The 23,249-nt window shown below is 44.6% G+C and overlaps 2 protein-coding genes across 16 annotated transcripts in view; one reads left to right on the forward strand and one right to left on the reverse strand.

The window, feature by feature from the left end:
• Positions 1-6,576, reverse strand: part of LOC121635266 (target of Nesh-SH3-like) — a 33,190-nt gene extending 26,614 nt beyond the window's left edge. For all 15 annotated transcript variants that reach the window (XM_041978401.1, XM_041978402.1, XM_041978399.1 and 12 more), the window contains exon 1: positions 6,343-6,576. In XM_041978401.1, coding sequence (XP_041834335.1) covers positions 6,343-6,433 — 91 coding nt within the window. In that variant the 5' untranslated portion in view covers positions 6,434-6,576. The remainder of the gene's footprint in view (positions 1-6,342) is intronic.
• Positions 1-23,249, forward strand: part of LOC121635255 (NLR family CARD domain-containing protein 3-like) — a 1,000,352-nt gene that overhangs the window by 177,107 nt on the left and 799,996 nt on the right. The window lies entirely within an intron of this gene.

A 23,249-nucleotide genomic window follows, 5' to 3' on the forward strand; every position in this document is an offset into this window, starting at 1 on the left:
GAACCAGGAGGAATCTCTGTGCGTAGGGGACCCTTGTAATCAGGCAGCACTGCATTAAAGGCAGACATGATTCTCTGGAAAACGTGGACTCGGTTTTCTGCAGCAACTTTTTAAGTTGCGATCGTGCCGGAAACAAACATCCAGTTTGTCTTTCAGGAGGCGGAGCTTCCAGGATGTGTTATGTGGAGCGTAAAGTAGACATGAAGAAGTGCACATTGTTGCATGAACGCTTTGTTTTTGTCTCTTTAAGACCCGCCTCCCAAAGAGCCTGTAGTCAGCTCTGATTGGTCAGCTGGTGCTGAGCTGATTGCACCTGCTTGTTCATTAATTAAATGTAAGCCAACATTACGAAGGTGTTTCTCGGTGGGGAAACGTCAGTGTGGACTCCTCTGTCAGTAATTCGCACACGTTTTACTTTACGACACAAAAAGAAAGAGAAAAACCCCAAAGTGGCCTTTTTATACGGAGTTCATCCTGCGTTTATGTGACTTCCCTCTGAGAGAAGTTAATGAACATGTCTGGCGACCTCTCCTCCTGCAGGGTTCAACCCTCACGTCACAGCCCACCTTTAAAACTTTAACAAGGACAAAATGTTTCGCTCCTTCAGGCTTTTCTCAGGAACTATAAAGCTCTTTATTTTTCCAGGACACAGAAGTCTGATGGTGTACAGGCAGGGAGAGGTGCAGCCGCCGGGGGTTAAACACGTCTCAATTCTCTGCATTTCCACCAGTTTCTGGACTCAGAAGCTGCTGCTTTTCTGTTAGATCCACATCTGTCTTCTTCTCCATGTGGCTTCCTGGAGAGCGTGGGGAAAGTCTCCTAATTAGCCAAACCAGCTCCCCATGTTTCCACTTGTTGCTAATGTGAAGCAGCCAAAGGAAGCTGAGAGGTTTGGAACTTGATACGGATCTAAATCTTTCATCAAACCTGAGAAAATCAACTTTCTGTGTCCAGGACGGAGCAGTTAGGTGATTGATTTGACTCTGCAGCTGAAGCGATCGGGTCTATCAGGCATTACGACCTCCTACGAGCTGCAGGAACAGCATGTGCCTGGCTGTTAGGCCAGTGTTTAGGTTGGGCCTCATTGTTCTCTGGCTCAGTTCATCGTCTTGTTCAGGTTTGTGTGGGAAATGTCTGCAGACAAGCTGACGAGCTGGACATGCAGAGTCATGCAGCTTGTGTTTTCCAACACGGCATGAAGGATTCCTGATGGAGAGGAGGATAATCCTTCAAAACCTGAAGCAAAGAACCAAAAGTACACACAAAATATGAGACTCAAAAGATCAAATCACATGCTTTTAAATAAAACTAAACGTCAGTCACCTCACTGCCTCAGAAAACAGAGAAAGCAGCTTGATTAATGACTGAGGTGATTAAAGGTCACCACAGAGCTTCAGTCTATGCACCTAAAAACCACCAACCAGACCTAAAAACCACCAACCAGACCTAAAAACCAACAACCAGACCTAAAAATCAACAACCAGGCCAGAAATCTGGGTCTAGTGATGGACTCAAACCTAAAAACCAACAACCAGACCAGAAATCTGGGTGTAGTGATGGACTCAGATCTGCTCGAGTCCTCACTAAGACCAAGAAAATGGACCACATCAATCCAGCTCTGAGGTCCTTTACATTGGCTGCCGATGATAGATAGACTTTAAAGTTCTGCTGCTGGTCTATAAAGCTCTGAATGGTTTGGGATACCATTATATACATCATAGACCTCTTGACCCAGTATGAACCTACCAGACCCCTCTAATTATGACATTAAAAAAAGTAATTAGTGACAATTCCAGCGACTTTTTCTGGTGTTATTGAAGAGTTTTGGAGACTGACGTAAAAACATGTTAGTCTTCTGGATGAGCAGCGGGTGCAGCAGCAGGCCCCGCCCCTTTCCATTATGGCTCATTGAGCCTCGCTCCTCCCACAGCTTCAGTCCCAGATCCCAGCATCAGCCCCAGCCCCAGCATCAGCCCCAGCTTCCAGCATCAGCCCCAGCTTCCAGCATCAGTCCCAGCTTCCAGCATCAGTCCCAGCTCCCAGCACCAGTGCCAGCTCCCAGCACCCAGCATCAGCCCCAGCTCCCATCATCAGTCCCAGCACCCAGCACCCAGCACCCAGCATCAGCCCCAGCTCTCAGTATCAGCCACAGCTCCCAGCATCAGCCCCAGCTCCCAGCATCAGCCCCAGCTCCCAGCATCAGTCCCAGCTCCCAGCATCAGCCCCAGCTCCCAGCATCAGTCCCAGCTCCCAGCATCAGCCCCAGCTCCCAGCATCAGTCCCAGCACCCAGCACCCAGCATCAGCCCCAGCTCTCAGCATCAGCCCCAGCTCCCAGCATCAGCCCCAGCTCCCAGCATCAGCCCCAGCACCCAGCATCAGCCCCAGCTCCCAGCATCAGCCCCAGCACCCAGCATCAGTCCCAGCACCCAGCACCCAGCATCAGCCCCAGCTCCCAGCATCAGCCCCAGCTTCCAGCATCAGTCCCAGCTCCCAGCACCCAGCATCAGTCCCAGCACCCAGCATCAGCCCCAGCTCCCAGCATCAGCCCCAGCTCCCAGCATCAGCCCCAGCTCACAGCATCAGTCCCAGCCCCCAGCATCAGTCCCAGCTCCCAGCATCAGCCCCAGCTCCCAGCATCAGTCCCAGCTACCAGCATCAGTCCCAGCTCCCAGCATCAGCCCCAGCTGCCAACATCAGTCCCAGCTCCCAGCATCAGTCCCAGCTCCCAGCATCAGCCCCAGCTGCCAACATCAGTCCCAGCTCCCAGCATCAGTCCCAGCTCCCAGCATCAGTCCCAGCTACCAGCATCAGTCCCAGCTCCCAGCATCAGCCCCAGCTGCCAACATCAGTCCCAGCTACCAGCATCAGTCCCAGCTACCAGCATCAGTCCCAGCTCCCAGCTCCAGGACCAGACTGGAAGCCACCATGAGTTTCTTCCACGGAAATCATTTTTAGAAAGTCCACCTTTCATCTTTTTTACTCGTCATACATCCAGGTATTAGAAATAATTTGTCAACTTTGGAGCAAACCTCTTCAACGTTACAGTTTAAAGAGAATGAAGAGATTTGCTAACATTTTCACTAGAGCCCTACTGATATGGATTTTTTTAAGGGTCCATGCCGATTCCGATTATTGGCAACAAAAACTTCAGGTAACCGATTATTGTAAAAAAAAAATGTGTATGAATAAAATAACTTCTATTTATTTTAAATTTGCTTTGTGGATTTTTCTTTCTGTGGAGCATGAATACAGATGCCAGCTGTGCTGATAAAGTTATCTTTAGCGTTACACCAGAGGTGTATCTATGCTTTATATCAGCATATGACGAGTGACGTTACTGGCAAAACAATATTCATTCAGCCCTCTGATGCCCTTTAATCTTAAATCACATTTTCTTTACTCTGTTATTTTCTTTGCCACGAAGTCATGACTCATATGAGCCGACATCAAAACCAGAGATGCTTTTCTTAGATGTTAAAACATGTCATCTTTAACGGAACTGCATTTTAAACATATAATGGTCACAAATATTCTGCTCAACACACAGCTGATGGAGGGATGAGCTTGTTCTGTACTTCTATATTTTGTACACTTAAGTTATTTCTGCAGTTACTTACTGGCTTTTAAGTCGTTAGCTAATGCTATGCTAGGTTTGGATAACCAGGACGATGTCATTGCTAACATAAACGGACGGGCAGTAACTTAAACAACTTTTGCAACGCAACATAACTGTAAAGCATGACTGACACAACAAAGCACGGCTCACTATAATGACTCATCAAAAACAAGTTAAAAAACAATCAGTTAAACTGAAACTGGAGACATGCTGAGTCATTCTTAAATTTACAACATCGTTATAAATGTAGCTGTCAACAAGCTCAGCTCTGCCCACCCCTGTAGTCTGCCTGGCTGTAGCTACTGACTGCGCTGAGGACTGAGGCTTGAATGGAGTCAGAGCTCCATCTAGTGGACAAACGGTGCAACCGCATCATTCTGCGCAACTCCAACACGTAAAGGCATTCACTGTTTTATGAGAATTTAAGAATGTATCAGTGTGTAACCGGCAAAACTCCCGCAGGTTATGATTGTTTTCAAAGGGGTTAAAATCAACCGATTTAATCAGCCAGCCGATCAATCGAAAACAGCCGTATCGATCCTCCCTGAAAACTGGAACCTAACCTGCAGCTGTGGTGTCGGGATCTGGGATCACCTGCATCTGGAATCACCTGCATCTGGAATCACCTGCATCACTCAGGACAAACGTCTCTGGACTCTCTGCTGACACCTTTTATGGAAAAAACCTGGATGAGCCCAGAAGTGTTTGTGTAAGAAACAGAAAACTGTAAAACACAGTGATGGAAACCAGCCTCCTCCATCAGTTGTAATGAGCTGCTGCTTTCTGGAGTTTATTATCATTAGGAGGAGAAATAAACCCTGAATTTAAACACAGCGACGAGGGAAACCTGCTCAGTGTTCGAGCCCCAGGCTGGACTATAATACTAAGCTTTAAGTCCTCATGGAGTCACAGCTCCTTACAGCAAAGAAGAAGAAAACTAAACAACCGTTCATTAACTGTCTAAAACAAAGCAGATAAAAAGAAAAACTAACAAAATCCAGCCCTGCTTTGTACACAAACCAAACTTTGAAGGCAGAAACCAAAAGAGTGAAGTTATCTATGCAGCGCCTCCTACAGGCTAGCAGCAGCATGTTTATACGACCATAAAAATCTCACAGCCGTGATTAATCAGATCATTTTAACAATCGAACCCGATGTGTTTACAGTCACAGCAGAAATGTGATTCTTCAGTCTATTATCAAATGTCCTCCAGAGTACACACTTATGGTGATGTAAGACGCAAACCTGCTGTTATTTTCAAAGAAACCAGTCTCTGTAGACCATGGCGATGTCTGCGGTGTTAGCATTAGCCATGCTAATGAGCTGTTCACAAGAAAATCAGAATACGATCGCTCAGAGAAATCAGATGCAATGCATCTACATGAAATGTGAAATTTAAAAACCCTGGTTTACATTTTCCAGGCGTTCGTACGGAGTGAAAAAAGACCCAAACATCCCGTTATTTTCAAAACATCCGGTCTTTGTTGAATGCGGCATGTTAGCGTTAACTGTGCTAATGTGGGCGCTAATTAGCCGTGAAATAGACGTGAAAGCTTTACTTAGTTTATACTCTGACTTCATGCTGCTGTACACACACTTTCCCCAAAACTAAAGTACACAGTAGGATGTAGCGCCCTCTACAGGCCATAACAGCCCTTCTACTGGATCTTTATGTTTTCCTGGCTGTAACCCATAATTATGGTGGTAACACCTCATCTTACCCTGTAATTAACTCAGGACAAACTTTACATCCACCCACTGCTTCTCCACATGAAGAAAAATGCCATAAAACTGTCATGGATGCAGCGATACTCCCTCCTCAACGTACAACCACCGCCGAGCTCAGATAACAGCCGGCCGAGCAGCAGGAGACACAAGCTCAGACAGATAAGAATAAAGACAACAGCTGCTTTGCCTCTCAAATAGAGGAGGGAGTGGAGGGAGGATGATGAGGATGATGATGATGATGGCTACAACGCAGCAGATGAAGGAATCAGAGAATCTGCTGAATCTTCTGCACCCTGATCCTCAGCTGAAATTTTACCCTCTTATTAAATATATCTCATTACTTTTGTCATACACTGATCTCCGTATAGCTAAACATGGAGCTCTCTCTCTCTCTCTCTCTCTCTCTCTCTCTCTCTCTCTCTCTCTCTCTCTCTCTCTCTGTTGTTCTTGGCAGTCTCTCGCCCAGTGAAGTAATCCTCACTTAGCCTTCACATCAGATCACTGTCTCAAAGTTTCTCTGTCTACGAGGGGATATCATCGTCTTACATAACATGAGAAAGGTCAGCCAGGTGGAGAAGCCACAGGTTACATCAGAGCCCCGCCTCGGTCCAGACGAGCAGCTCACCTGCCTCCAGGAAAAGAAATCCGCCTCCACGTTGCTAAAGAAGCAGCAGCTGAAGCTCTTTGACTTTTTCCATTCAGCCGGTTTTAGTTGAATTTCTGTTTAAATGAAACCTTTTAACTTGCTGTTCTGTTTTAATGGCAGTTTTTCTGTCTTACTCTTTAATTACACAATAAATAACATTTTTATTTCTTACTCTGTTCATTCCTGCATTTATATCCATTTAATTTAAATGGTTTAAAATGTTTGAACAGTGTGTTTTATTTTCCCTCTGCCTACCCAAACACCACGTTTTCTGCATTCTGCTGCTCACAGCATCACGTTCCCACTATGAGCGCTGGGATCTTATCATCATGCAGGTTGGATGCACTTGCCTCGGATCCTCTGAGCAGGGATGCCGCTGAGGAGAATCATCCCTCCGAGCATCAGGAGGAGGGATCTGAGGAGGAGAGCGATGCCTGCCATGACCTCTCAAGGCTTCAGCTTCCAGGAGACGAGGAGGATGAGGATGCCAATGAGGATGAGGAGCGACCAGGAGCTGGACAACTTCGCTAAGCGCCTCGCCCTGCAGTCGCTCGGTGGGTCTTAGGACTTGTTCAGCTGTCGGACGTCCTCGCTTTGGAGAGGGGCGCCACTGAAACATCAACATCTATAGGCTCTGCAGGTGGGCGTGGCCTGGATGGCTGTCCCACCGTACTGTACCCTCCCTTCTCCTCCTCCTCCTGCAGCCTGATCCCCTCCCTCTTCTCTGGATCTCAAACATGATTTTTCTCTCTGCTTGACTCACCATGTACACCGCCTCCTCCCCTCGAACGGGTGTTTGCTGTGGGACACTCTGTCCTGCTCATGCAGAAATCTGCAGTAATCAGAAACACACTCATTCCCACTGTTTTCACGCTCACGGTGTCCAGTTACTTGTGACTGGCTGTTGTTTCCAGTCAGAAACCAGATGAAGTCGGAGGGTTTTCTGTGGGTCAGGGATCTCTGTGCTGGTTCAGGGTTTCTGGGATCATTTGCAGGTTTTTCTGGGTGTTTCGAGTCTCTGTGCTTGTGCCAGTCTCTAGTTTCCTGCCTTTCCTGCCATCATTCATGTGCTTTTGGGATTCTTTTGTGAGGTTACTTTGTGTCATTTGTTTGTGGTTTTGAAGCTCTTTTGAAGTTCTGTAGAAAATCTGGAGCTGTGTGTGAGCTTCCCTCCACAACACTGCCCCCACGTTTGCTACATCAGGCTCAGCGTCTCCAGGCTAACAGACGGTTAAAGGCCTGCATGCTGTTCGTATAATTAACACAAACATAGATTAGGCCTGAAGGAAAGCCCAGACGTCCTGAGGAGGTGGCGGTTCGTGGTCATACGGGGGGTTAGGAGCATACAGCTAGGGCTGCTCGATTATGGGAAAAATGATCATCATGATTATTTTGACTGAAATTGAGATCTCGATTATTTAACACGATTATAGATAAGAGGTTTTGGGGGGGGACATTTGAAGTGTTTACTGTGGTAATGCCGACTAGTTTGTTTCCACCAGGTCCCCATAGCTATTGTTTGTCTCAGACCAGCAGCTTTGTTCCGCCTGGTGTGATCTGGAAAAAAAATAGTCTGGAGACGTTTCGTTTTCACGTTGAAATCCACGTCAATAAAATGTAGCGCGACATTTCTATACGGCTCTGGTGCGGCTTTACCACAGGTCCGTAGCGGTGGAGAAACATCGGACTGTCACCACGTCTTTCACACCATCCTCACTACACTCTTCATACAGGGAAGAAAGAGACAGTCCACTAACATGGTGGTGAGACGGCAGTGATGCCGTTTGTCCAAAGTGTTGATGAGTTTCTTAAATCCCGGATTGTTCACTGTGTTAATTGAGAAAAAAGTTCTGTTCGTTTATAACGTTTGTCTCTCTGTGACTCTGGGAGCTGGTGGATCATTTAGTTGCGACTCACAAAAATTGAACATTTTTCTATTTTTTTGTGTTGCATCGCAAGCCCCCGTGTGCACGTCTGTGTGCACGAACGCAACATTTTACATGCACGACTGTCGCCTGTCGCTTGGCTGGAGGAGGGCAGCGATTTTTACTTCCTCACGCAAGTTTACATAGAAAATGATGGAGAAGGAGCGACGTGTGTCCAGGTGTCTGCAACTCGTTCTGAATGAAACTAAAGCGGTCGGGGCTGTGGGAGGAGTCTGCAGCAGTGGGAGGAGTCTGCAGCAGTGGGAGGAGTCTGCAGCTGTGGGAGGAGTCTGCAGCTGTGGGAGGAGTCTGGAGCAGTGGGAGGAGTCTGCTGCTGTGGGAGGAGTCTGCTGCTGTGGGAGGAGTCTGCAGCAAAGCGCTGCAATGGCAACTGCGCTCGATTTGAAAACAGCACAAATCGAAGGACAAAAAATAATCGGACCATTTCATTTTTATGATTGTTGAAAACCCAGATCATAATTGCGATTAAAATTCGATTAATTGCCCAGCCCTACGTAGAGCGACGCTACATCAGGAGCTTGATCTTTAAGTTTGGCTTCTTCTCTACGACAGGCCACCGTGGACGCTGCTACAACCGGCCTGTTGATCTCCTGCTTCATCCTTCCCTCATTCATGAACCGGACCTTGAGAGGTTTGAGCGCTGGATCCTACTGCTGACTCAGGGAGGAAAATCCAGCCTTTTCCAGATCATCCTCTCAGCTCCCAGAATCTGGAGGCAGTCTGTGCCGATCCTGGATCTGTGGAGAGAACGTCATCACCCTGGAGGATGGAGGTGGATCCCAGAATGTGGGGATCCAGGCTTTTCGCTGGCTGCAGAACCAACTGAGTATTTCTGGGGATTCTGGCCCATTTTTGGGGGCAGTACCCACATGTTGAGCTGGGTTACACACAAACACGATCCGTACGTTATACCTCAGTATAAATGTGACGGATCAGGTTCGGACCACCGGTTGGGGTTAAAGGAGACAAATAATCAACCAAACTCTTTCCTTTTATTCTCTGTGTGAGACTAACCGCTTTCATTCTGTAAGAATTTGTTTCTGTATCTGTAAAATGTTTTGTCTGTTTCTGTGTGTCAGAGTGTGTTTTGTTGTAAATGTTCCACACACAGACTGGTGGGTAGGATCTCCGGTGGGTTTGTGTCTCCGGCTGAAATCAGAGCATGCTCAGTGGCCGGCCGCTCCGCCAGGCCAAGCTCCGCCCACATCACGTCGGCCCGCCTGACACGTGCGTGCTGGGACCAGACGCAGAGCCAAACCCGCTGACATGTTTTCTCCAAGCTGAGCTCAGGAATGATGAAGAGGAGGAGGTGAAAGCCCAGACTCTGGCTCTGGATTCTGGGATTGTGGATCCAACACGTGCCGTCACATGCGACAGGATGGAGGTGAGGAGGAGGCGAAGGCATCCACGCTGAGAGAAGAACATCAGGGCGGGAAGGAGGGAGACATATTTGTTTTCTACGTATTTACCTCCACTGTTACTCATCCACTTTCCTCCCTCGTCCATCACATGAAGAAGAGGAGAAATGTGTGGATGGTACCAGCTCTGTGACAGCTGCCAAAGTCAACCCCCCCCCCCCCCCCCCCCCTTCTTTTTTTCCACATGTCTGCATCCATAAAGTTTGTTTTTGCCGGCGAGCAGCCGAGCGGCTTCACGCCACGTCCCGTTTGGCGCTCCCACATCAAACGGCGGCGAGCCTGGACTAATTAAGAACAGCATTATTACAAACACACTGGCAGCCTGAAGCACATCGTTCCTGCTCTGTGCCAATTAGGCTAACGATGGTAATGCTGCCAAGTAGGCTAACGGGCCGCTGTTATCCTGCAGCCAATTTAAAGTCAACTCCAACAGAAAACAAGTTCATCTACCCATTAGGACAAAACTTTAATGTTGATTAAGTACATTTAATCCGTTTTATCACCGCGATTAGTAATAACATTGTTATTACTCCTAATCACAATAAGTAATGTTTCCCTTCAGTTCCAACATGGAAACAAAGAGTTAAATTCCCCCTCAGCTCGTCCAGCATCATGAAGGTCTGGCTGCCATGCTGAAGAAACCAGTTTAACAAGGGGAGCTTTATGGATATAAAGGGAGTAAAGCTTTAAAAACACTTGAGTACTTTTCTTTGTTTTTAAATTTGTTTATTGCTGAATTACATAATAATACTGGACCTGACAGGAGGAGCAAAAAAAAAAAAAAAAAATAAGGTAGAAAAGATAGAAAACAACAACAGAAACAACTGTACAATCGAAAGAAAAACAGACAAGCAGCTGCTTCACCTGCAAAGAAACGAACAAAACATCTCATGGCCTCCGTAGGACAACAAAGCAGACAATCATCAGGAGCACCTACAAGAAGACAAACTGAGAAAAACAGTTTCAACAAGTATATGAAAGCTTGTTGTCATTAAGCCTTTCAGTCCTCAGTTTTTACATTCATTACTTTTATTTTTACACTGGATTTTAAACCCGAACTTTTACACTTTCACGTTAGTAAAAAGCTTGAATTAATACTTCAACTTCTACAGAAGTCGTTTAAACCTTTTTATTTATACGTCTGTACTAATACTTATACCCAAGTAATAAATGTGAATGTTTTTTGACACCTCTGATCAGGCTTACCTAAAAGAAATAACAAATAAATAGTCAGCTAATAAATTAGCTAATGCTTCGTGTCCTTTGTCTTTTTATAGTGAAGGCACAACAAATAAAGCAGTAAATGACACTTCAGAGACTTTGAACGTGGCATGGATGCTGGTCTGAGTTTTTACTGGGATTTCCACCCACAACCATCTCCAGGGTTTCCAGAGATGGTCTGAAGAAGAGAAAACATCCAGAGCAGCAGTTGTCTGGACCAGGATGCAGCAGAAGACACACCGGGTGCCTCCTGCTAGCTAAGAACAGGAAACTGAGGCTACAATTCACACACACTCACCAACACTGGACAATAGAAGATGGAGAAACGTTGCTGGTCTGATGAGTCTCCATTTCAGCTCCACATTCAGATGCTCGGCTCAGAATCTGCTGGAAACATCATGAAAACATGGATCCATCCTGCCTTGGATCAACGCTTCAGGCTGCTGCTGGTGTCATGGTGGGGGGAGGTTTTCTTGGTCCACTTTGGGCCCCTTAGTACCAACGTGGTCTGGTTTAACCAGCACAGCCTACCTGAGTATTGTTGCTGACCATGTCCATCCCTTTATGACCACAGTGGAGCATCTTCTGATGCTACTTCCAGCAGGATAATGCACCATGTCACAAAGCTCAGATCATCTCCACCTGCTTTCTAGAACATGACGATGAGTTCACTGGACTCCAACGGCCTCCACAGCCACCAGATCTCAGTCCAGTAGAGCAGCTTTGGGATGTGGTGGAACGGGAGATTCTCATCATGGATGCAGCCGACAAACCTGCAGCAACTGTGTGATGCTGTCATGTCAGTATGGAGAAAACCTCTGAGGAAGGTTTCCACCACCTGCTTCATCTATCACACCAGGATTAAAAAGGTCCGACCCGGTACTAGAAGGTGGACCTGAAGAAGAGGACGACCCGGTACTAGAAGATGGACCTGATGAAGAGGACGATCCGGTACTACAAGGTGGTCCTGATGAAGAGGACGACCCGGTACTAGAAGGTGGACCTGATGAAGAGGATGACCCGGTACTAGAAGGTGGACCCGATGAAGAGGACGACCCGGTACTAGAAGGTGGACCCGATGAAGAGGACGACTCGGTACTAGAAGGTGGACCCGATGAAGAGGACGACTCGGTACTAGAAGGTGGACCCGATGAAGAGGAGGACCCGGTACTAGAAGGTGGACCCGATGAAGAGGATGACCTGGTACTAGAAGGTGGACCCGATGAAGAGGACGACCCGGTACTAGAAGGTGGACCCGATGAAGAGGACGACTCGGTACTAGAAGGTGGACCCGATGAAGAGGACGACCCGGTACTAGAAGGTGGACCCGATGAAGAGGACGACTCGGTACTAGAAGGTGGACCCGATGAAGAGGACGACCCGGTACTAGAAGGTGGACCCGATGAAGAGGACGACCCGGTACTAGAAGGTGGACCCGATGAAGAGGACGACTCGGTACTAGAAGGTGGACCTGATCAAGTGGCTGAGAGCCATCGAGATGAGATTCTGCAACATCTTGACAGTCTGGGACTGAGTTCGTTACCGCCTCAAAATCAAAAAGGTAGATAAGTTTCTATAAACCTTTAAGGACAGAATATTGGTACGCTGTCTCTCCACCTCTTGGTGTTCCTCGCAGCTCTTTAACCAGTCAAACATATCCTGTTGCCAAGTTTTGACTCGGTTTGCCAGAGCCCACGCAGCACCTGCATCACATCACGGTGATGAGCGCTGAAGCCAGAGGAGAGTAAACCCAGCAACACTTACATAACCTTTTTCTTCCAGAGGAAACTGCTGCACAATGCTGCCTTTGTTTCCCCTCAGGCCTCAGCAGCGGCGCTGAAAGAAAACACTAAAACAGGCTCAGGCACCTTTAATGGGCTGAAATATGCATACCATATACCAGCATCTCATCCTCTCAGTGTCTCTGCTCTGACCATTAAACCAGCAATAATGCAAACTAAATGTTCGAGTTTTTCATTGTTTAAATAATGAGCAGAAAAATAAGGATTAAGTGCAGTTTCAGCTGTTTACAGATGTTATTAGATGTTATAACAGCCATTAAATAAATCCATTTAATGACCTCTATATGATTAGCTTCATCTGGAGTCACTCTGACTGTAAAAAGGATTTTCTTTGGTTCACTCCATCCCCAAAGATCTGTGAGCATACTGTGTTCCGTCATAAACAAGCAAACATGTTAACGACGACGCATTCGGCTCATTCTCAGCTTCATGCTACAGATTTCCTCCAGGCGATAACCCTGGCTGCAGATCAGGAAACATGGAATCATATGGATCAACGTTTTTTAAAACCTCGCTGTCTGAGCTGGTTTGGAAAGTGTGAAGTCTGCTAGAGCCATCCTTGATGAGAAACAGTTAACAGCCACTCGATAGCGGGAGCGAGGTCCAGCTAGCTTTCTGCTGCCCAACGTGGTGACGGAAACAATGTGACATCACTGAGACTATAGCTTGTGTAGGCTACGGAGTGTCCTACGTAGTCTGTGCACGTAAGCCACTTACTGTTTGTGAAATGGGACAGGCTGCCGAGCGACGGGAATTTCCCACAGCAGCCTGAGATGAATCACTTAAATCTCAGAAATGACGAAGTTTGCAACTATTTGCTCACATTGCACTGACAACATGATTGACAGCTACGTCCATGCCTGTATCCACAGCGATGACACCGCAAGCGTGTTCGCCGGTTTCCTCCTGATGGGAAACAGGATCTCTCTCGGATATCAGTCGTTTACGCCGAAGTTCATCCCTTCAGTTCGTTCCCTTTAGTTCGTCCCCTTCAGTTCGTCCCCTTTAGTTCGTCCCCTTCAGTTCGTCCCCTTTAGTTCGTCCCCTTCAGTTCGTCCCCTTTAGTTCATCCCTTTAGTTCGTCCCCTTCAGTTCTTCCCCTTCAGTTCGTTCCCCTTAGTTCGTCCCCTTCAGTTCGTCCCCTTCAGTTCGTCCCCTTTAGTTCGTCCCCTTCAGTTCGTTCCCTTCAGTTCGTCCCCTTCAGTTTGTCCCCTTTAGTTCGTCCCCTTTAGTTCGCGGTCCCCTTCAGTTTGTCCCCTTCAGTTCGTCCCCTTTAGTTCGCGGTCCTGGTTCTTCATCGGCTCCTTCTCTTTGAAGTTGACGAACTTCAGTACAATGGGTCTTGTCCTGGCACCGGATTGTTTAGCTATTAATCATGTTTTTTAATAGTAAAGTAATATAATAACAATAATAATAATAATACTAATAATGTAGCGTAATGCCTCGATATTAATGTAAAACCTTGATGGTAGAAATTAATATCAAAATTAATGAAACCTTATAATTGTAATAGGGCACCACTCTTCTGTATGAGCTGATTAAATAATCCACGGTCCAGAAGAGAAAGCCTTGAGTGGGGTTTTATTAAAATTATTGATTTTAAACAAGTCTAATTCTCATATCTGAAGTTGCGAATTCAGCGTCTGAAGGAACCTTGATTCCATCTAAAAATAACCACAGAAACACTGCTAAATATCAGTAAAGTAAACCATTTATTAACCACCAATAATCAATTAACAGCAAAGAGAAATCAATGTCAGAAATTATGAAATTATCAATATCGCTTTAGAGACTCTGCCGGCCTTCTGTTGCACCGGGAGGATGAACCAGCTTAAAAGACAGTGGAAATGAAGCAGGAAATAGACAAGGGTTAAGACTGAAATCAAAATAAATGAGAGAATATATAGAAAATAATATCTGGATCTTACAGAACTTGGAATATCGGAAAATTAACAAAATAACGAGCAGCATTTACTTAATTTTGGTCGGAACCTAACGGAGTAACCGGGAATTTGGTAAAGCAATTCAGAATCGTCAATAACTAAATGAACTTTGGAGTGAAAAGAATAAAATTCAGCGTTTCAAAGACGCCAGCTTTGAGGCTCAGTTCGGTCTTACTTCAGCAGGTGGTAGGGCCTACGAGCGGGGTCCGGTACGAGGTCCCTGAGGTCGTCTGGTACCCGGCAGAAGACAGCCCGTCCAAAATGGTTTGGATCAGCTTCCAAGACGAACCGGGTTGATCACACACTCCACTGGCATCAATTAGCTGGTGTGGTTCCGGAGGCCTGGAACCGCAATCAGAGCCTTGTTGTTGGAAATGTCCATAATTAAGCGTTAAGGATCAGAACGCTTCTGGCAGAAACTGGCTCTAAAAAAACTTTGGACTGACTTCCCCAAAGTTCTTCTCAAAAAGGAAAAGTACTTAAAAATGTTGGAATATCTCTCGCGCTGGATACGAAAGTTTATATCTTGGTTGTGTAGCAACGGGTTTGGGCTGCTTTGAGCAGAAATATCAAAAACATAAACTAATAAACACGAACAAAAAGACAAAAACTAAGATGAACGTTCTAATGAATTTTCCATGGATTTGTTTCTTCGTACAGATCTGTTTTCGGTATCTATTCTCTCTCCTCTTTCTTCTTTTACTCCTTTCTTCGCTCTTCTAACTTGAAATCTCAAAGTTTTCTGATAATATTTACTGGCTAAGGCGGGTTTGGCCTGGTTAGGCCAATCACAGTGTAGATACTGTAGATGAATGAAAAAAACAGAGTTACTACAATAGATAAAAAGATACTCACATACAAAGGCCTAGAAGTTTAATCACTGTCTATGTAAGATTAAACTTATTTCCCCATATGCCAGTCAATCAGAAAGTAGATTATAAAACACATTTCATAAAAACAAATGAATATCCTGTTTGGAGGTGAAAAACACAACTTTCAATTATTATAGTCAGTTAATTATTCATGAGATATAAACACATTTAAACCACTTCACTGACCGAACAAAATACACTTTGAGGATCCGTTACCAGTAAAGTAAGTTCATATTTACAATCACACCCTATCCGTTCTGTTATGGACATTTACGGATAATAGTTTCTGTAAACTATTTAAAGTTTGGTTTGTGATCGCGGTAGCAAACCTTAAAACGGCCAGCAGGAGGAGATGTGGATCCATGGTAAGAATCCATGAGACGGCACATCGCAGGAAACCCGTTCAAGTCACGTTGGTGGTTTCCTGATGTGTGGAATCATTTTAAACATTCATTTTTACAGAAATCAGACATTTAAGGCAATTATAAGAACTTTGTTCAGAACAGTCCTGCAAGAGAAAAGTTATTTTCTGACACTTCTTAACAAAGTACAGATGTGGGGAGGAATGTTCTCTGAGTCCTGACTGGGGGAAGAGAGTCCAGGTTGGGTGATTTACATGTGCGAATGTCCGGCGACGGTGGCCTGAAGTCTCGTTAATCTACAAAAGGCTTGAGACGTTCCCTGGTACGGCTGACACCTGAGTTTTCAGGTCTGATTGCAAATCAAATGTCCTCTGAATGCAAAGTTCATGTAGGCTGAGAACCCAGTGTTAGGTCAACAATTGTCCATCTGGTGGTGAACAGGAATTTCCTGGGGGTCGTAAAACATGATAAGATGGGTGAGGGGAACGAGTCTCGGGCCTTAATGCAATAATAATAATAATAAAAATGATAATTTTAATAATAACAATAATAATTATTATTATTATAAAATGCTATATTTATACTAAAATTTTATATAATATTTATAATTATTATAAATTAGAATAATTATTAAATTTGTATAACGTTCCACAAAAACCTTGTGTTTAAAAAGATGAATGCATTTAATCACAGTTTGCGTTCAACGTGGAACGTTTGTCAGTGCACAGTTTCCAGTACACCAATTAAATTGAGACACACATCAGATCTAAATCAGTGTTGCTAATTTAGCTACGTTGGCGCTATATTTAGCGAGTTTTCAGACACACCTAGAGACTCGTTCAAAGAAGATCTAGAGACCTTTTCTGGTTATTGGAGACTTTTGGAAACTGATGTAAAAACACATTTACTTCTTGTCAATCAGCAGTGCTTCTGCCCCGCCCACATCCACAGGCCCCGCCCACATCCACATGCCCCGCCCCCGTCCATTAGCTTCCCCTGCTGTCAGAGCTGGAGATGTTCGCCTCTGCTCCAGGACTGAAAATTAAACTCGTAAAGCTGCTGGCTGATCCCGTCCTGGCTTATCGCCAGATAGGAATGCCTTGAGATTTTAAAAGTTAAAATTTCTGTAACGTGTTGTAGACTCTTAACCAGAGAACAGCTGGAGCTGCTGGTTAAAGTAACATGACTCTTCAACTTCAGGTCTGTTCAGTTTGGGGCAGGGATGTATTCTATTTTTCTTTCAACTGGAATTGAAATGCAGTTACACGCCTTTTTCCAGACATTACTAGACCTTTAGTTTGCAATATTAATGTCTGTGTCTTCGACTGTCATTCACTAAAATCCATTTAAATTAGAAAATGTTGCTTTTGGTGATTAAAATGCAATTAATCAAGATTAATTCATTACAAAGCCTGAAATTAGATTTTGTTTAATAGCATCCCACCCTGAATAATAATATATAGAATAATTTATCATATAAATTTATGATTATATGATAATTTATTGTTAGTAATTAATTTAATGATTAATTTAACATTATTAATATAAACATGATTAACGTTAGCTTTAGGTTTTCGGTGGGCGTATGGGAAATTCTCGTTAGCTGGGCGGTCTCTTTAACGGTGTGTGACTTCGGAGTGTCAGAGTAGGCTACAGAATTACTGCTAGCATGCTAATTATTGTTAGCATTACCATTATCAATAAACCACAGCAAGAGTTTAAAGACTAATCTTTCTCTCCACCTGCTTCCTCCAACGCTTCATTTCACCTCATGGCTGAACTGTCAGGATGGATGAGCCATGCCGACTGCCTCTCCGGCTGTCAGGTGGGCGCTGGTAATGAGGTAATGTCCACCGCAGTTGCTTGGTATTTCTTTCCAAACCCCTTGAACAGATTCCCAGAGACACATGGAGTGAAACCAAAGCGCCTCGGATTCCTGTCGGCTGGTGGAGGCTTCAGATCAGATGGCAGAGAGGAACGTAAAACAAACAAAGAGCTCTTTGGTCCTTGTCTGTGCAGCCTTCAGAAGCTGCTGGGAAGCTGGCGAAGGCACGAAGGGAAACGATGACGAAGCTCGGTTCTGTAAACGAGTTGGTTTCTGAGGTTGACCAAACTTGTTAGGAACAGAAAACAAAGACAAACTCTAAGATTAAAGCTCATTTAGTCAGCTATCAAGCTCACTTCAAGCCCGACATTTCCTCAGCACGAGGACCCGTGGTGGTTATCTTCTTCACTTCTTCACCTGCATGTTTTTGTTAACAGAAGCTTCTGGATTCCATATTGTTCTCCAACCATGATTACATTTTTAAATCAGTTCTAAAATGCTGCCGGTTTGAGGATGATAAAACCTCTGTTATGCTTCATCTTCAAGTTGACCTTAAACACACCAGCTTTCCTTTGTAACTGACAGGAACAGGAAGGAGGATTTAAGGAAACGAGGAAGCTGCTGAACCTTGATGCAGACGTAGACCTGGACCAAACGTTTTTATGTGCTTGTAGCTGTGAGGAAATCTGCTGTAAATAAATCCTGACTCCTGTTCTGGTGCAGAGGAGCAGACCTCTAATTCCATATTGGGATGAACTATAAATCAGTTCTGACTCCATCCATCACCGAGACTTTCCACTCTGGAAGTAGCTCGGACGGTTATGTAGGTCAGCTGGAGGTTCTTTTATCACCTCAGTCCACAGCTGGACGATAAAGTCCAGACCGAGAAAACAGAACCGGAACGGTCCAGGTTCAGATGGGGGCCTTCCAGGAGGATTTAATTGGTCCAGATCACATTCTGACCTGAATTTAATTGGTGGGAACTGAAGGGAACAGATTCTGGACATCCTGACAGGAAGATGTTGGAATACGACAGCATGAAGAGTGACTCCATCTTTTAAAAGTTCATTTATTTAAAAAGGGACCAAAATAGCAGATTAATGAGCAGAAATACACAAATGTACGTTGATCAGGGTTAGCCTAGCAGCTAATTTACAAGAGACGCTGGTCACAACAATACACACAACAAGGTACAAACGAAAAAAGTAAAGTAAAGAAGTTCATCCTGTTTCCTCAACTTTACACAGAAACCAGAAAAATCTAACCGATGATTCATTTTCATTCATATCATCTAAAACTCAGAATCTCCTGCTGGAGAACCAGGAATGCTGCATGTTTCTGCATCTTATCTGGATGGTTTGATAAACCACATTCCACAAGAGTTGAGAGGCTCTCTAATACGCAAATAACAACAGAATTTAATGATTTTCAGACCTCATCAGCCCAGTCTTATTCCCAATAGAAGATAAACAACACATTACATTTCACCGTGTGGTGGAAAATCTGAGAAGATAGTAAATCTGATGCACGTCTGGAAAAGGTAGTTCCAGGGTGGTGTTCGGCACGGTGTAAAAAGTAGTTCCAGGGTGGTGTTCAGCATGGTGTAAAAAGTAGTTCCAGGGTGATGTTCAGCACAGTGTAAAAAGTAGTTCCAGGGTGATGTTCTGCACGGTGTAAAAAGTAGTTCCAGGGTGATGTTCAGCATGGTGTAAAAAGTAGTTCCAGGGTGGTGTTCAGCACGGTGTAAAAAGTAGTTCCAGGGTGATGTTCAGCATGGTGTAAAAAGTAGTTCCAGGGTGGTGTTCGGCACGGTGTAAAAAGTAGTTCCAGGGTGGTGTTCAGCACGGTGTAAAAAGTAGTTCCAGGGTGGTGTTCAGCATGGTGTAAAAAGTAGTTCCAGGGTGGTGTTCAGCATGGTGTAAAAAGTAGTTCCAGGGTGGTGTTCAGCATGGTGTAAAAAGTAGTTCCAGGGTGGTGTTCAGCATGGTGTAAAAAGTAGTTCCAGGGTGGTGTTCAGCATGGTGTAAAAAGTAGTTCCAGGGTGGTGTTCAGCACGGTGTAAAAAGTAGTTCCAGGGTGGTGTTCAGCATGGTGTAGCATCTCTTCATCTAACATGTCTGGAAACATCTGAGAAGTGAGGAGACCAGTTGCTGGAGTTTTAGGAGAGGAATGTTGTTCCATTCTGGTCTGATGCAGGATTCTAGCTGCTCTACAGTCCTGGACTTTGGTTGCTGGATTTCTGCTTCCATGATGGTCCAGATGTTGTGTACTGGTGGAAGGTCTGGACTGCAGGCAGGCCAGTTCAGCAGCCGGACTCTTCTCCTGTGAAGCCATGCTGCTGTGATGGATGCAGGATGTGGTTCAGCATCGTCTTGCTGAAACCTGCAAGGCCTTCCCTGAAAGAGACGTTGTCTGGATGGAGCAGATGTTGCTCTAAAACCTCCATGTACTTTTCAGCATTGATGGAGCTTCACAGATGTGGAAGCTGCCCACGCCATAGGCACTAATGCAGCCCCATCCCATCAGAGATGCAGCTTTTCACCTGTCCACTGATAACAAGCTGGATGCTCCCTCTCCTCTTTAGTCTGCGGGACACGCCGTCCATGCTTTCCACAAACTAGTTCACATCTTCATCCAGGTTTCCACTTTGCCTCAGACCGTTTTAAATGAACTTTGGTCCAGAGAAGACGGAAGAAGCTGGTTCTGGATCCTGTTCACATCTGGCTTCTTCTCTGCATGATGGAGCTTTAACCTGCATTTGTGGGTTTCAGGGTGAACTGTGTTCACAGACAGTGGTTTCTGGAAGTCTTCCTGAGTCCATGCAGTGGTTTCCAGTAGAGAATCATGTCTGCTTTGATGCAGTGCTGCCTGAGGACCCAAGATCACCAGCATCCCCGACGCACAGAGATTCCTCCTGATTCGCTGAATCTTTTTCATGATATTATACATTGTAGGTGATGGGGTGTTTAAAGTATTCCACAGTTTTAGATCCAGTTTATCTCAGATTGGTGAAGCTCTGTCCATCTTTCCATCTGAGAGACTCTGCCTCTCTGAAATGCTCCTTTTATACCAGTCATGTTACTGACCTGTTGCCAGGTAACCTGGTTAGTTGTCCAATGCTCCTCCAGGTGTTTCTGGTTTGTACCAGGTACTTTTCCAGCCTTTTGTTGCTCCTCTTCCAACTTTTTCCATCAGATTCACTATCAGCTCATATTTTCATCTCATGGTGAAACGTCTCCGTTTCATCTGACGTGTTTATCTTCTACTGGGGATAAAATATGTTGATGAGGTTTGGAAATCATTGTGAATTCTCTTTTATATTTTACACAGTGTCCCAACTCCTTAGGGCTTTAAGTTCCCTCTGAGATAAACCGTCTCTTCTTCTTGTCCTGGTAGTTTGCTTGCTGCTGATCTTCCAGGAGATTCTGACTCTTTCCTCCAGAAAGTTCAGCAGTCTGAGGATGGCTGTCAGCCGATGGACCAAATCTCTCTCATTCTCTGGTTTAAACAGTCTGAGTGAAGTTGAATAGATATCACTGCATCTTTGTAGCTCATTATTCCTTCAGATATGACCCAATATATTAACTGAAGCTGTTTTAGATTTCATTAGTTGATTTTTTTCCTTGGCAATGATGTAACAAGAAGTTCTGAAATGTGGCATCACTGTCTTTTGGTTCAGATGCCTCCACATGATTTTAAATGTGAAGTTAGTAATGACGCCTCTGCACGCTTTCTTACATTCACTGAATTCTCCTGAAGATGGATGATGTATGGGGCCGCTGGCTGGCCAGGAGAACGGACCGGGCCAAAACTCACATTAGAAACGCCTCCGTTCCTCCTCCTCCTCCTCCTCGGCCGGTGCAGTGATTTGGAAAGTGTTTGCAGATGTCGCCTGTGCGGGCCAGCGCCACCATGTCAGCTCCCCCACTTGGACCGTCTCAGGGTTGGAAAGCAGAGCGGAGAAGAGAATGGCTTATTTTCCATGCCAGCTTACATGAAGAAAAGCTCAGTGAGGCCCCGAGAGGACACTTCCACCACAATGAGCCTGCTCTCCAGCTGCCACAAAAAGACATAAATAAGAAGAGCTGTTCCAGAAATGAAGGAAATCCCCCAGAATACCAGATAGACTTTACCCATGAGGATCATTCTACACTTCTCTTTAGGTGGATCTGTAATAGTTCCTGCAATTAAACGAAACGTCCCTGGTCATCAGGTCCTCCACTCTCAGCTACAACTCTGTCTCATAATTTAATCTAAAAGCTGATCTTCAGCTTCCTGAGTGACGGGATGATGCAGTTTCTTTGTCACATTACTGAATGTTCAAAATATAAAGTTTCCCTCTTCAAGCATCGTGGAAGCTGCAGCACTACAAACCAAACCATCAACCCTGATCCAGGCGGGTTCATCTGCAGGAACGTTGGCAGCTTCGAGTTGGAGTGAATGATTCCTCCAGAGCCTCTGAGACTCCGCTGGATCCTCCAGGTTCATGGGTGGATGAAGTGATTTTAACCGTGGGATGAGCTCTGAGTCTCAGCAGAGAGGTGTTTGAAGCTCTGAGCCTTTCTGTCCAGCTACATCCAACCACCTGGTTTCTTTTCTCGAGTTCCCTCACAGAAAAAACCTGTTTCACATGAGACTCCATGTGGTTTCACACATGTAAAAAAACCACCAGAATCATGTTTTGGAACATTTTATATGGTAACATGTGAAACTTGTATGTTCACATGTGGAATCTAAATATTCACAGTGAAACGCGTGAAGTATATTTTGCATGATGAATCATGGCTTTGGAACATTATCATGGTAATAACATGCATGCAAACGCCTCAGTGGAACCTATACGTCCACATTTCAAACACGAGAGACATACTCAGAAAAAAGAGAGATATCCAGCTTTTTGTGTGATTACCTAAAATTCACCACAAACTTTAGAGGAACTTAATCTGACTTTCCCTAAACCTGCAAATGTACAGCTGTTCAATGTTTACGTTTTTATTACAGAACAAGACGATTAACCTCAAAAAAGCCAAAGACGTGTCCGAACCATGAATGAAGGACTAAATGTTCCGTTTCAATAACAGCTTTTATCTAAACAGACCTCTTCATCATCCTCGTCATCATCCTCTTCACATTTGGACATCATCAGACCCAGACCACGCCTACACATGACTAGTTACTGAGACGTTTATGTTTTATGCTTTACCCGCCACTGTTAGATTTCCTTTCAATAAACAGGTTGAGATGAAGGAACTAGTGTTGCATGTTCTACTTAAATGTCCGACATCCATGAAATAAAAACGGTGACATTAACTTTCTAGCTTTTTCTGTAAAGTTGAATATCCCTTTTTGTGAGTAGTACAAGGGAAACACATGCAACACACATCTTTCACACAACATGGACTTGGAACGTTTTTGTGGTGATAAAATGGGAAATACATTTATATATGAAACATGCAAATAAAAAACATGGTTTTAGAAAATTTTCATGGTGACAACATGTATAACCCATGCAAACCCGTTGGTGAAAACCAACATGTGAAACAAACATCTTGCACATAAAAACATGTTATGGGAAGCTTCCATGTGATAACATGTGAAGCACGAATTCCAACACAGACAATGTAGCCACATGAGAAACACGTGTAAAGCACATGAAAAACGTGTAAAACACGTAAAATATGTGTAAAAAACTTGTAAAACGCATGTAAAACACATGTTAAACACATGTAAAACAAGTGTAAAACAAGTGTAAAACACATAAAACATGTGTACATGCATGTAAAATGCATGTAAAGCAAGTGTGAAACCATGTAAAACGCAAGTAAAACACGTGTAAAACATGTAAACCGCATATAAAACGCATGTAAA

This window comes from Melanotaenia boesemani, chromosome 24, assembly GCF_017639745.1.
Source record: "Melanotaenia boesemani isolate fMelBoe1 chromosome 24, fMelBoe1.pri, whole genome shotgun sequence".
Classification (NCBI taxonomy): Eukaryota; Metazoa; Chordata; class Actinopteri; order Atheriniformes; family Melanotaeniidae; genus Melanotaenia; species Melanotaenia boesemani.